At 57.6% G+C, this 13,853-nt stretch overlaps 1 protein-coding gene across 11 annotated transcripts in view; it reads left to right on the plus strand.

Moving 5' to 3' along the window:
• The window catches only part of KCNQ2 (potassium voltage-gated channel subfamily Q member 2), a 45,611-nt gene that overhangs the window by 17,952 nt on the left and 13,806 nt on the right, over positions 1-13,853 (plus strand). For 4 of the 11 annotated variants that reach the window (XM_081148490.1, XM_081148486.1, XM_081148487.1 and 1 more), the window contains exons 8-12: positions 2,645-2,739; positions 3,855-3,884; positions 6,997-7,065; positions 8,534-8,563; positions 12,276-12,329. In XM_081148490.1, coding sequence (XP_081004616.1) covers positions 2,645-2,739; positions 3,855-3,884; positions 6,997-7,065; positions 8,534-8,563; positions 12,276-12,329 — 278 coding nt within the window. Of the gene's footprint in view, positions 1-2,644; positions 2,740-3,854; positions 3,885-6,996; positions 7,066-8,533; positions 8,568-12,087; positions 12,214-12,275; positions 12,330-13,853 lie in introns of all 11 variants that reach the window. The other 7 variants (XM_081148489.1, XM_081148492.1, XM_081148493.1 and 4 more) reach the window with 5 other exon arrangements.

The following is a 13,853-nucleotide window of genomic DNA, read 5'->3' on the forward strand; positions in this document are numbered from 1 at the left end:
GCCTCAGTAAATTTGAAGGAGTGCCCAACACAGCCAACCTGTAAAGACTGAGTGTTTCCTTTTGGGTTCCTTGGGTTTAAGGAAACCTCTGTCAAATCACTAGTTGACCACTGAGCTTATGGAGCAGAGACTTGAGTGACCACACACGACAAAGAATACAGCGTGTATGAAATAGTTTAGAAAAGTCAGTAAACAGACAAATGCAATCAACAACAAGCAGCAACAACAAACCATGGGGAGGGAGCAGAATCTGACTTCCAGATGGCTGTTGCCGAGTGTGGGCCCTGGGCCCTGGCCAGACTGTCACAGGTGCCACCAAGTTGCTCTTACAACATTCAAAGCATCCAATTTTCAACCAGAAATTATGAGGCAGAAGAAGAGAGGGCAAGAAAGGGGCAAAAAAGCATATTTGAAGAAATAAGGTGGAAAACTTCCCAACTTTGATGAGAGACATGAATCTATACATCCAAGAAGTTCAATGAACTCCAAGGAGTAAAAACAGACCACAAGAGACTTTATGATCAAACTACTAAGACCCAAAGACAGATACAGCATTGTAGAGGCAGCAAGAGAAGGGGCTCTTCACGGGTGAGGACCCTCAGTAAGACTAACAGCTGATTTCTTGTCAGAAACTATGGAAGCCACAGGCAGTGGTATGATATATTTAAAGTCCTGAAAGAAAAATACTGTCAAACAAGAATTATATTTCTGGCAAAACTATCCTTCAAAAATGAAGGAGAAGTGAAGAACATTCCCATGTAAACAAAAGCTGAGGGAGTTCATCACTGGTAGACTTGCCTACAAGAAACACTAAAGGGCGTCCTTCAGACTGGAATGAAAGGACACTGGACAGTAACCCAGGCCATATGAGTACTGGTAAAGGTAACCACAGAAGTAAAGATAGAAGCAAGTAGTATATTTTTAGTTTATAGCTTATTTTTTTCCTTATATGATTTAAGACAAATGCATAAAGCAGTAATCACAAATCTACATTTCTGGGCACACGATGTATAAAAGTGTAGTTGTAACAGTAACAACATAAGGGGGACTGCACAGCAGCAGAGTTTTGTATCCTATTGATGCTAACTTGGTATTGATTCAGACTAGATTGTTAGAAGTTTATGATGTTAATCGCAATCCCGGGTAACCATGAAGAAAATAAATATAAGAGCTAAAGCTATAAAACTCTTAGAAGAGATCACAGGTATAAATCTTCATGACTTTGGTTTCTTAGAAATGACACCAAAAGCACAAGCAACAAAAGATATAGATAAATAAAACTATTGAAATTAAAAACTTAGGTGCATTAAACGACACTATAGGATGAAGAGACACCCATGGAACGGGCGAAGGTGTTTGCAAATCAGATCTCTGATAAGCACCTAGTGTGCAGAAGCTATAAAGGACTCTTACAGCTCAACCTAATTAGGAAGTGAGCAAAGGACTTCAAAAGATATCTGTCCAAAGATGTACAAGTGGCCGACAAGCACAAAGGCACATGCTCAGCATCATTACTCCTCAGGGAAACGCAAGTCAAAACCACAGTGAGACACTACTTCACATCCATGGGGTGACTAAAATAGAAAAATAGAAGAGTGTGTGAGAGGATGTGGAGTATTGGGGCCCTCGAGCACTGCTGGCAAGAACGTGAAATGGTGTAACCACTCCAGAAAAGCTTGGGGCTTCCTGAAAAAAAAATAAACATTTTCATATATGACCCAGCAATCCCACTTTTAAATATACACCCAAAAGAAGTGAAAACAGGTGTTTAACCAGAACCGTTCACACCAATGTTTGCAGCAGCCCTCATTCACAACAGCCAGAAGGTGGGAACAGCTTCTGCCCATCGCCGATGAAGGGTAAACAGTGTGGTGTCACCCATCAGACTGAATGTCATTTAGCCTTAGAAAGAATGTGGCACATATTTGGGTCTTGCAAACATGCTCTGTGAGGGAAGCCAGCACCAGAGGCCACGTTATAGGATTCCATTGGCAGGAACCCCTGGGGCACTGTGTGGGCCGGGGGCTGCCAGGCCTGGTGGGGGTGGGGGTGGGGGTGCTTCACTCTCAGGTGTGAGGGTGTGAAACCAAACAGTGGTGAGGATTACACGGCAACACGAATGCACTATATGCCTCTGGACTGTACACTTTAAGATGGTTAACACGGGGAATTCTGCGTTACTTCACTACACGTACAAAAGTTGGGGACAGGCCCAGGTCAGGTAGAGGACATCTAACCAGCAGGCCAGGACGCCACGTTGTGTGGTTTGGCTCTCCCACTGTCTGTGGGCTGCCACGCTGGGAGGCGGAGGCCTGTGTCCCTTCTCCCAGCTCCTGAGGTTGCATGGGCCGCGTGTGTCCCTTCAGGACTGGGGAGGCAGGAGTTGACCGTGATGCCGGGTTGTAACTGCTGGGTGTCAGGCGAGGAGGATGAGGGGAGGAGCAGGCTGCCGTGTGCTCTGTTGTCCCCGCCACGACGCCATCAGCGGTGGCAGGCAGCCATGCTGTCCAATTACAGAGGGTAAACTGAGGCCTGTGGGGGCGGGGACAGGTTCCTGGATGCCCTCGAGAGGTGGGAGGGCCCCGAGTGGTCGCTGTGTCCCCAGCCCTGCCCTTGAGGTTGACCCGCCTGTGTCCCCCGCCAGTCCGCCTGGAGGTTCTACGCCACCAACCTGTCGCGCACGGACCTGCACTCGACGTGGCAGTACTACGAGCGCACGGTCACCGTGCCCATGTACAGGTACCACCGCAGCCACGGCCACGGCCACGGCCCAGCCCCGTGCCTCGGCGGTTTCATTTCCTGTCTGTCCTGAAACCTCATTTTTTGTTGTCCATTATTTTGAATGATTTTTGTTTTTTGTTTTCTTTAAAATGTATGTACTTTTCAAAATGGAGTTCTGTGTGTGGTTTATTTCGCTGTTGATTTTGCCTTGTTTCATAGCTCGTGGCTTTTATTTCCACCTCCATCCCCCAGGCCCCTTAGCCTCCTCACCAGGTGCATGGTGTCGTGGGCCCTCCAGGGACGGCTCCCCCAAGAGCTCGGGCACACGCCCCAGGCACAGTGACCATTGGGGCGGCTCCACACTTTAGAGGACCGGGGTCTCTGCATGGAGAAAGGAGTGTGACCCCAGACCCCAGCGAGGCTTTAAGGCCAGGAGGCCCAGATACCCTGGGGTTCCAGGCACCCTGGGTTGGGTGAGAAGGGGCGGGAAGCCCTGTTTGGGCGTGGTTGGCCAAGGCACTGCCAACAGGCCCTTGAGGCTGTGTGGTCAGCAGGCAAAGGGCTTTCTGGGCAAGAGCAGTTGGCAGCCTGGAGAAGAGTGGCCGCCCCTAGGATTTGTCTGCTGGGCTCTTGCTTAAATGGAGGTCTGAGGTGACGGGCTGGGGGCTGCCGGTGTCTGCTTGGGCCTCATGCCCTTGGGTGGGTGGGCACTGCCCAGCCCTCCACCCTGTGGGGTGAAGCTAAGCCCTCGGGCTTCCCAGCCCAAGGAGACCCCGTGCCCACCCCCGGGGTTTCCACCCATGGACCCCTCACCCGAGGGGGCTGGGCAGGATCCTCCTGAGGGTGCTGAAGTCAGGGGATGGCCTGGCAGGCCAGAGGCCGCCCCCACGGGCACCTGCCTCGGAGGATTTTCCACCGGGCAGGCTGCCAGCCCCTCCGCTGGCCGGGATGCTCCGCCCTCCAGTAGTCAGCACCGTGCCCGCCTCCCAGCCGAGGCGGGTGGACTGCGTGCTAATTTTCTCTGTTCTGTTGTTTCCCCCACTCTCCTCGACTATTTCTCATTTTCTTTTCTTACCCTGTTCTTTTTAAATTTTCGTTCTTTTCCCTTGTGTGTGTGTGAAAACACTTGAAAGCTCGCAAGCTCAAACCTACGGGGCCTCCAGGTAGGAAATGCATGGGACAGAAAGTGTGTGGTGTGGTGTCCTCTGTGGAGCTGTTGCGGGCCACCCGGGTGCGCAGAGCCAGCGGCTGCCCGCCAAGCACCCTGCACCCCTGCCCCAGCCCTTGGACCTGGCCGGTGGCCAGGCGCTGTCCTCGCCACCCTGTGTCCCCGCCTGGAGTGCACTTTCCACGCCTCCCTGTTCCCTCTCTCAACTGTCCCCTGCACCCCCCTCAGCCGCTTTCTTCTGCTGGATCCGTCTGTCCAGGTCTTCTGTTCCTTGTCCTGCTTCCTGCCTTGTCTCAGTGGCTGGGGTCTCTCCCTGGTGCCTCCACCCCCACCCCATGGGCCCCATGTATGCACAGCACAGCCTTGCTGGAGCTGGGGTCCCACGTTCCAGCTCGGGGACCCCCAGTGGGTCCGCTCCTGGCAGGCAGCTCCACTCTGCCCACAGGGCCTTTACCTGGGCAGTTCTTCTCTGAGCCTGCGTGGTGCCTTCCTGTGGACTCGGCACCCCCTCTTCCTGCTGCCGCGAGAGGGAGACAGGCCCGGGGAAAGATGGCGTGCAGTCCTCCCTGTGGACCCCATCACTGTGTCTGCACAGGACTCTCCCTCCTGCCTGAAAGGAGGAAATGGGGTCATTTGCCAAGATTGGGGGTGCTGAGCTGCTTCAGGAAATTCCACCCCACGCAGTACTCCTTGCTTCCCTGAGGAGTGGATGGGAGTGTGCTGGGTGTCCAGGTGCAGGCCTGCAGAGGCAGGGGTCACTCTCCCCGCGTGGACAGAGCTGGGGTCCCAGGCAGAAGCTCTCCCCTGCCACCTCCAGGGGTCACATTCTTCTGTGGCATTTTGTGTGGAACCTCGTTAGAAAGTTAACCCTAAGAGCCCCAGAGGGGAGGAGGGTGCCATGCTGAGCAGGGCAGGGCCAGGCTCCACGGTGGGCAGGCCCTGAGACCCCACGGGCATCACCATTGCTGACCCTGAGGCCTCATGCAAGGAGAAGGTGTTGGTGGGAGCAGTGTCCTCTGCCTGCGGACCTGGGACTCCTGGGCTCCAGGCTGCCAGCAGTGGGGGCGGCCCTGTTTCAGGCCCTGACAGGCTCCTAGACCCAGGAGACTTTCCTGTTCACCTCCAGCCGGCCCAGATCCCCCAGGGTCTGCAGAGACGCCGCTGCCCCCCCACTGGGCCCGGGAGGCTAGAGTTGTCCTCGAGCAGGCTAACCCTCAGAGAAGCCACCGCTCTCTCCTGGGCGATGCCCCCTGCCGTGCTCCCCACTCTTGTCAGCACACTGCACCCTTGTCCTCCACGAGCAACGGCCCTCGGAGGTGACGGACCGTGGGCGTGGGCGTGGGCGTGGCCCTGCGCGTGGCGCCTGCATATTCCTGCCCACAGCCCTGCCCGCCTGTGTTCTGTCCTCTGCTGCTATGTGCCCTGGGCATGTGGTCCCTAATCTTGGACCTGCGTGTGTGTGGGCAGTCCCAGGGTCTCTGCTCCAGGCCCGTTGGTGGGTGGGTGGTGGAGGGGAGTGGGGAGGCCAGTTCTGCTCCCATGTCCAGTCCGGGGGGCTCTGCTCCCACAGCATGAGTGACCAGATGGCCCAGGCCCTCTGCTTAGTCTCGATCCATGAGGATAGGGAAAAGCCCTGGGGGTGGGGGTGGGGGGGAGCTCCCAGGACCACCCCTTCCCCAGCGTGTGCAGGGAGCACCACTGCCCTGGCCGGCTGTGCAGGGCCTGCAGAGGAGCAGTGACTGCTAGGCCCTGGGGGAGGGAGGGGTGTGAAGGACAGAAGAGTGTGGAGGGACCAGAGCAAAGCCAGAGATACAGCGACCAACCTCAGGGGCATGTGTGCAGTGGGGAGTGGGGTCCACACCCTTTCTATTTTGGGGAGCCACTGAGTGTGTGAGCATGAGAATGACAAGAGCTTATCACATTGAGGGTGGCAGATGGCCAGGTGAGGTGGGCTCCAGCCTGTCCTGGGGACAGAGAGTCAGAAGGACTCTGGAAGGTACAGGGCTGAACCCTGGGAGGGGTGGAGCAGGCCCAGGAGGGGCTGGCGTGGAGGGGCTGGGGTGAGGCCTATGTGGCTGGACCCCAAGTGAGGTCGCCAAGTAGAGGCTCTGACACAGTCCCTGGGCAGGTCAGGGGTCCCCAGAGACAAGAAGAATGGAGGCTGAGGAGAAGGCTGAGGTCTAGGGCTGGGAAGGGGTCTTGGAGAATGGTTTTAGGGAGGGATTGGTATTCAGCAGGCTGAAGGCTAAGTGGGGTGTCACGGTGGGTGGGCGCTGGGTCCTTAAAATGAGGTGAGAATGTGAGGGCAGGAGGTGGCGAGGAGCTGAGAGTGGGGTGTGGAAGTTTCCCCTGACATTGGGTGGAGACACAAGCCCCAGATGAGGCTTCTGCCTGGTCCTGGGGGTGGAGGTGGGGGAGCCTGGGGCTTCCCCAGGAACCTCCTTGGTCCATAGATCTTATGCCCTGGTGGGAAAGGAGGGCTTTGCTTCTACTCTTGGCCTTTACGGCAGTTCTGCCTGGACCTGCCCGGTGGCCAGCAGGCAGAGCTGGGTGTGAGGCTGTCCCAGGAGGTGTGACTGGGTCTGGGGAAGGTCTTGGAGCAGGGCCAAGCCAGCTGTCCCAGGTCCAGGGCTTCTCCCCATCCAAGCAGCTTCTCTACAGCTCAGCAAGCTCCATGACCTTGCTGGTTGTGCAGAGAGGAGTCTGGGAGCCTAAGCTTGTTGGGTGCTCTGTTAATAGCTGTGCTGCCCTTGGGGCCCAGGGATTGGGAAGGGGACAGAGGGTGCAAGCCCCCTGTCTGTGCTCCAGTGCCCTGCTTGACTGGCTCCATGTGGTCAGGGGCCAGAGTCTCCGGTCCCTCAGCTGTGCATGCTGGTCATCAGCCACTTCCAGGGCGGAGGCCCCGGGACAGCTGTGGCCAGAGAATGCAGATGGTGCCCCTGGGCTCCTTGCTATGGACTTCTCCTTTTTCTGCTGGTGACAGCCATACCCCATGTCCCCTGAGCTCCTGTGTGTGAAGTGGATGCTGGCGAGAACCAGGGTGAGGTGTCCGCAGGCTCTGGGGGATGTGTGTATGGGGGAGCTCACTGGCCTCTCCCCCTCCGCAGACTGATCCCGCCGCTCAACCAGCTGGAGCTGCTTCGGAACCTCAAGAGTAAATCCGGACTCACGTTCAGGTCAGCAGAGGGGCTCCAGGGCTGCAACTTGGGTGGGGTGGGGCAACTGGGTGTGTCTGTCCTCCCAAGGGTACGCAGCCCATGGGAACCCTGGCAAGGGAAGGACACCTCGGCACAGGCTAGCCCCGGACCTGGTGATATCTGAGTGCTTGGCACAGAGGTGGGGTGTGCAGTGGAGAGGAGTGTGGCCCCCAAGGTCCCCGTGTCAAGAACTCTGAATGGGGCAGAGGAGCTACAGTGGGGTCAGTGCTGGCCCCACCCCCCAAAGACACCAGGTGCCCTGAACCTGTGAATGCGACGTTATTTGGGAAAAGCCCTGGTGGATGTGATTAAATGAGGGATTTCAGCGTGAGGTTGCTCTGGACCAGTGTGGCCCCAAACCCCATGACAAATGTCCTTACAAGAAACAGTGGAGATAGCCATGTGAGTGGAGGTGGGACAAAGTGGCCACAAACCCAGGGACGCCTGGGTCCACCAGGAGTAGGGGTGGCAGGAAGGACCGACCCTTGCAGCCTCGGAGGGGAGCCCCGACTCCTGAGCCTGGATCCCCGGCCTCTAGGAGGGGACAGGGCAGCCTTCTGTGGATGAGGCCCCAGTTCGTGGCCCTCTATCACGGCAGAGACAGGGAACCTGCACAGGCCCAGGTGGGAGCAGAGTGTTGCTGTGATGAATGCAGAAGTGGCCTGGGGACTGGGTGACGGGCGGGCAGTTTTGGGAGAGCTGTGACAAGCAAGAGCAAGAGGCCCTGGTTGTGGGGAAGGAAAGACTGCTGGGGATGGGACATGAAAGGCTATTATTCCCAGCATGCTGCAGGAGCTACGGATGTGAAAGGGCCCCAGGTGAGGTCGTGGCTGGAAACAGGGAACATGTCCCTGCTGTACGTGGCAGGAAATGGACTGAGTCGTGTTGCAGGGCTGGGTGGACAGCAGAACCTGCTCAGATGGACAGACGAGCTGGGATGTTCAGCCGAGGTTTCCAGCAGGGCATGGGAGGTGTCACCTGGTTTCTCAGGCCACTGATGCAAAAGGGTGGGAGGGAGAGGTGGATCCAAGGAGGAACTGCTGAGCAGAGAGAAACCAGCCTCGCAGATGTGGGGGTGTCACTGTCCAGATTAGAAAGGACAGTAACTTGGGAGGGAGACCCACTGGGGGGAGTGCGCTTTGGGGAGAGGGTCCCGTGCTGGCAGGACAACTTCTGTGGGAGAGATTCCGTGACCGGTGGGTCCCACCAGCCCTCTGGCAGAAGCAGACGTGGAGATGGGTCTCCAGGAGAGAGCGTGAGCCCTCTGTAATGCCGGACTCCCTCTTCCTCCAGGACCTGCCTCCTTGGGGGTATAGGGGTGATGGGCTGTGGGTGTGGGCAGGGCAAGATGGGGATGTGATGGATGCCAGGCAGGGGAGGCCCACTGGGCCCTGGGTGGGGTGTGTCTGACGGTCAGCCCTGACAGTCTTATTGCTTCTGTTTGAAGGAAGGAGCCGCAGCCGGAGCCATCTCCCAGGTCAGTGCCTGCCCACCTCCCGTGTCTGCATGTGTGTTGGCCGGGAGGTGAGGGCTGCTGCGGGGCCCCATGGGAGTTCCGTGTGGGGCTGTGGCTGGACCCCTGCCCGATGGTGATTGCCCATGGTGATGTGTCCCTTATATCAGTGTTCTGTGTCCCCTGAGTGCAGGTCTCAGGCCCCCGAGGCCGGGATTTCTGTGAGGGAGGCCAGCAGGGTCAGTACCTGGGGGTCATGGTCAGGTGGTGCAGGAGGGCCACTCTGAGGAGGGGTCCTCACTGCCTGAAAGGGGGAGATCCTGGTTTGTTGAAGGTTTCTGTGGAGAGTGGGAAGGTTCCTTTTTAGCACAGGGTCTCCTGATCTTCAGAGGTCCCAGGAGGTCCCCCCTGCTCTGATTGTGGCAGGCAGGTTAGTGACCCTGAGGAGGGACTCTGTGGGTGACTTCTGCTGCAGGCAGAAAGGGGGTGGTGGCCCGCCATCTTCCTGGTGTTAAAAAGAAAGTCCAGGTCCCATTACAACTTCATGTCTGATGAACTGCAGCCTGCGTGGGTGTCCCTGTGCTGAGTTCTCTGAGCTCCAGGGCCCCCACAGCCCTGTCTACATTACAGAGGGAGGCCAGTCTCCCAGACCACGGGCCAGAGACACCGCCCTCCTGGACCACAGGCAGCTCCGCCGGCTGCTTGGGTGGGGGAGATGGAGTTGAACTGAGCCCACCCTGTTCCCCGGACCCCCAAGAAAGGAATGATGGCTGGTGTCCGGAATGGAAATTATGGGCAATTATTTTGCCTTGAACTGGCCAAAAGATCCACAGTGAAGGGACCCCTCAAAGAGGCTGAGAAAATGAACCATGGATGGGAGTTGATTTAGCCCAGAGGAGTCAGAGGCCGGGCTCTGCCTCGCTGGGCGCCTGTGGAAGGGCAGCCTTGGTGCCTCATCTCCCTGCTCACTGGTCTGTCCATCTGTTGGTTGGAGGCCACCTGTGGCCTGAGGCGGCTTCCTGTGCTCATGGCCCCGGCTTTACTCCCCTCCTGGCAACTCTGGTCTCAGCCTCTCTCTCTCTCTCTCTCCTCTCCTGCCCTCCCTTCCCCCAATCTGGAAATCCCCCCCCAAGTGCCTTTAATCATGTCACTGCCCTTCTTGGGCCCTTTCACGTGCGCTCTGTCTTTGGGGATGAGGTGCTGACCCTGAAAGCAGGACTCAAGGTGAGGACACACGGGGGCCTCCCAGGCTCTGTGGTATGCTCCCTGCTTCCCGCACACCAGTCCTCCGTCTCCTCCCCGTGTGTCCTGTGTCCCTGCCTGCCCATGACCCAGCGGCTTCCCCCAGGGCCTGCCTCTCCTGGGAGGCGCACCTGTCAGCCAGGTAACGGAGAGTGAGTTTCTGCTTCTCCCCTGGGGCAGTCACACACCCTTTTTAGCACCACAGTAAGTGTGTGAGAAATTGTTCTGCCACTTGTACCCATGAGGTGGTGGGTGTCCCTGGCCTGCCTGGGAGGTGACCCTGTTCCGTAAAGGGTAGATGGATGGGGTGGATGCTGGGACTTTGCTCAGCTCCAGTGAGACCCCCTCTGGGGCTTGGCTCATGGTGGGCATGTGCCATGGCTGTGGTGGCATCAGACCAAAGCCATTCCTATTGGGGTTGGAGCTGGGGGCTGGGGCAGCCAGGGGTCTCGGGCTGTGCTGCTCTGGGTATATCCCTGACCCACCTGCTGACCCTTCCCATATCTGACTCCCCCCCCCCACTGTCCCTGCCCTGTCCCTGGAGGAGACCCCTACCCCCAGCCGCTTTGCCCCTTGTCCATGTGGGTCCCCTCCTTGTCATAGGCGTGTCTGTCCAGTCTGGTCTTGGTGAGTGTCTGTGATGGGTCTTCTACCTTTGTGGGCCTGGGCTCCCTGGGCTTGAAGCGGCAGCTCTCAGGTGACACTCGGGTTGACTGACAGACAGTCAGGAAAACCCCAGTGGCAGCCTGGAGCCCAGAGGGGACAGGTTGGAGTCAAGAATCCTTGAAGCCATGTGTTCAAAGAGGGAAGTCAGTAGCCCACCTTCCTCGGCTCCGTCAGGGTCTGAGGCTGCGCTTCCCTACACAGGAGCCACAGGAAAAAAGTTAACAAGCTATTCCTGTCTTGGGTGTTCAGGAGCCAGGTGTGGGGCATTTGCCCCATCAGACACCAGCAGGAACTGTCCCCGTCCTGGCGTGGGGCCTAGGGGCCCCTGGGAGGTACTTCAGGGGCAGGTCGCTGAGCTGGGAGGTTTGCAGCAGAAAAGTTGGTCTGGGAACTGGTCACAGCAGGACCCTTCACAGGAGCTGGAAACAGAGCCCACCCCCACCATCCTCTCCCTAGGGGAAAGCCTGAAGGTGGGGGCTGCACACGCAGGCCTGGGACCCCAGGAGGAGCTGGCTGAGGGGTCCCTGTCTTTAGCTGTGGCAGGCTCTGATGGACCTGTGGCTGACATAGGTGGTGCCCTGGGAGAGAGCATTTGCCTCGAATCTGAGAGGCTTCTGTGAGCAGCCAGAGCTGCCAGGTGCGGGTCCAGGTCTGGAAGTCACAGGGAGGTTTGCTCTGTGTGAGAGCACTTGCTGGGACAGCTGTATCACAGCTCCCTCCTGCATCCAGATGGTAGGCAGGCCCCACAGAGAAGAAACCCGCCAGGTTCGCAGGGTCCTCCTGGGGGAGCAGAGAGCGAGCAGGGGAAGGGCCAGTGATGGTTCCAAGGACCCTGGGTTTGCTGTTGCACCAGAGGTAGCTAGGTGTGTTCTTTGTACAGGGGTGGAGAGAGGTGTCTAGACACCAGCAGGTGCCACGAATGTTTAAATGAACGTGTGAAAGCTGAGCCTTCCTCCCTGGAGCTGAGACCACCAGGCGTGTCTGCATTACTCAGGTGCACAGTTTGAGAACTGCTGTCTCAGGGCAACAGCTTTGAAGGTGGAGGGAGAGGGAGAGGCCCCAGGAAAACCAAGGATTTCTTGTAGTTCTTGTTTGTTGCTTTCATTTTTGCTAAAAATGTGCGTGTTCTGGTGCAGAGATAAGTCCCAGGCTGTCGGGGGTCCTGGGGTGCTGACCATTGGAGTAGCAGTTCCTGCAGACCCCCCTCCCTGGGGCAGGTCCACCTCTGCTCATGGAGTCCGATTTTACAGGGACCCAAGATGAACCGACTTTGGCCCCCGACCCCCTTCTCCTGAGCTTCCCTCCAGGTAGAGGCAGCCACTGCCTCCTGGGTAAAGCGAGGCCCACCTCTGATTGGGCAGCTGGCCAGGCTCAGTGAAATCTCATTGATTGGTTTGTGAAACCAAACTGCATGTTTCTTCCCCAAAACATGTGCTTTCCAGAATCCTGTCCATCTAGAACAAGCTTTTTGCAAAGTCTCAGCCCATGTATTATTTTTCTGTTTGCATGAATACAGCAAAAAATAATACATCTTTTTAAAAGACGTGGCCCAAGCTCTGACTCTGGAAGGAAAAGGTATTTTTGGAGGGAAAAACAGGGAATTTTTTTCTCCAAAAATAGGGGACTGTTTTCTTTTCCAGGCCGGCAGAAGACTTTATGTGCAGCCTCCTTACGGTCCTTGCTCAGATGCAAGCTCTGTGGCTAGTGGATCCCGAGCCCAGAGCTACCCCAGGGGCGGTCGTGGTGCCTCAGTTTACCTGCACTTTGTGCCCACTCGTCCTGCCCAGGCTCCCTGCCCGGGGACTAACTGTGCTCTCCTCATTTCCAGTAAAGGCAGACCGTGCAGAGAGGGCCTGTGTGGATGCTGTCCTGGACACTCTAGGTACCGTGGACGCGTGGCACGGACAACCATTGCTGCACGGCTCTCCCGCTCCAAACGCTGCTTGTTAGAGGTTCTAGATGAGCCAGGGAGAGGCCACCCCCGGCCCCCAGACCGAATTCTGATTGACAGGTTGGCCCATGGCCTGCGTGGGGCAGTACTAGGCACCCTCTGATCCAACACCCCTTCTCCAGAAGCCAAAGGAGCCCTGCTCCAAGCAGGAGGGGGCCAGCCTGGGGCTCTGGAACCCAGAAAGGGTATCTGCCCCAGGGTCCTGACCACTCAGGAAGCCTTTCTCCAGGCATCAATCTAGCACCTCTATTAGGCACCTGAGGGTGGCTCCCCTTAACTACCGCCTCGCGCCTGCCGGGGGCAGTTCCATCCTGTGTGTGTCCCCGGCTCCCGGTGGTCCTGACACACTAGACACACCAGAAATCCAGAGGTCCACGGCTCCCCTTCTCATGCATAGGCCTGGTTTAGGGCAGACTGGAAATGGGCCAGTGAAGAAGTGCCCGCCCTTGGCACCGTGGGCACCTTGACTGTGCGTCCACTCCTCTGTCCACTGTCAGCTGGTGGGTGTTGGAAGTGTCTGTTTTCTGCTTGCTTTGAGTGCACCACCCCCTCGCCCCATCTTCTTCCTGCCCGCCTCCAGCCCTGACTGGTGCAGCACTGCAAGGTGTGGGCAGCTACTCACTTGTCCATGTGCATGTGGCCAGTGTGGGGTTGCAGGTGTCAGGAGGGGCTGCACCGCAGGATCAGGGCCCTGGCGGCCGCATGCTTACACCTCTGCACCTGTGCATGCTCTGAATCCCCTCCACCCTGAGCGTGGCTCGGAGGGTCGCCCCTTACTTGTCCATGCTACCTGTGTGCTCACAGATGTAGGCATTGTGGGGGTGAATTGTAACCCCAGGAGGGGAGATCTGGGTCTGGCACAGGCTGTTCTGCTTGCCTGGAGCTCTGTCCATGGTGCTTCCAGCCATGGGCTGCTCCCTCGGGTCAGGGGCTGTGGTCAGGCTGCTTGGGGACTAGAGGGTCCAGGAGTCGGGCCAAGTTCAGCCCTGTTGTGCACAAGCCACAAGCATCACTCATCCTCCCCCTTCCCTGGGGCACCCGTGGTCCAACCATGGTGGGCAGCGCTCTGGGGATGCCAGCTCCCGCCCCGCTGAGCTGGCCCACTGTGCGGACCTCTCACTCACCCCATCCCAGCTTGCAGTTGGCCCCACATATTTGAATTTTCCTGGGGGGAGCTGAACTGCGGCTTTCTCCCACCCTCCTACATGTGCTCCCCAGCCCATGTAAACGCCAGAGCATGGATACCTCAAAACTGTCCCTCACACTGTGGTCATCTGGCAAGAGCCCCTCCCATGCACTGGTGTACGTCCTTGGCTTGTGAAGTGAGCGAGCACTCTCCCTCACCACCTGCAGAACCACTGGCATTTGGATTTTTGGAGTTTGGGCAGGTCTGGGTGGCTGGAGTAGGGGGTAAGTGCCTGGGGGCACTGAGCCTCCATGACTGTGGAAGTCCAG

The sequence above is a fragment of the Miniopterus schreibersii genome (genome assembly GCF_964146895.1).
Source record: "Miniopterus schreibersii genome assembly, chromosome: 10".
NCBI classification, from domain to species: domain Eukaryota; kingdom Metazoa; phylum Chordata; class Mammalia; order Chiroptera; family Miniopteridae; genus Miniopterus; species Miniopterus schreibersii.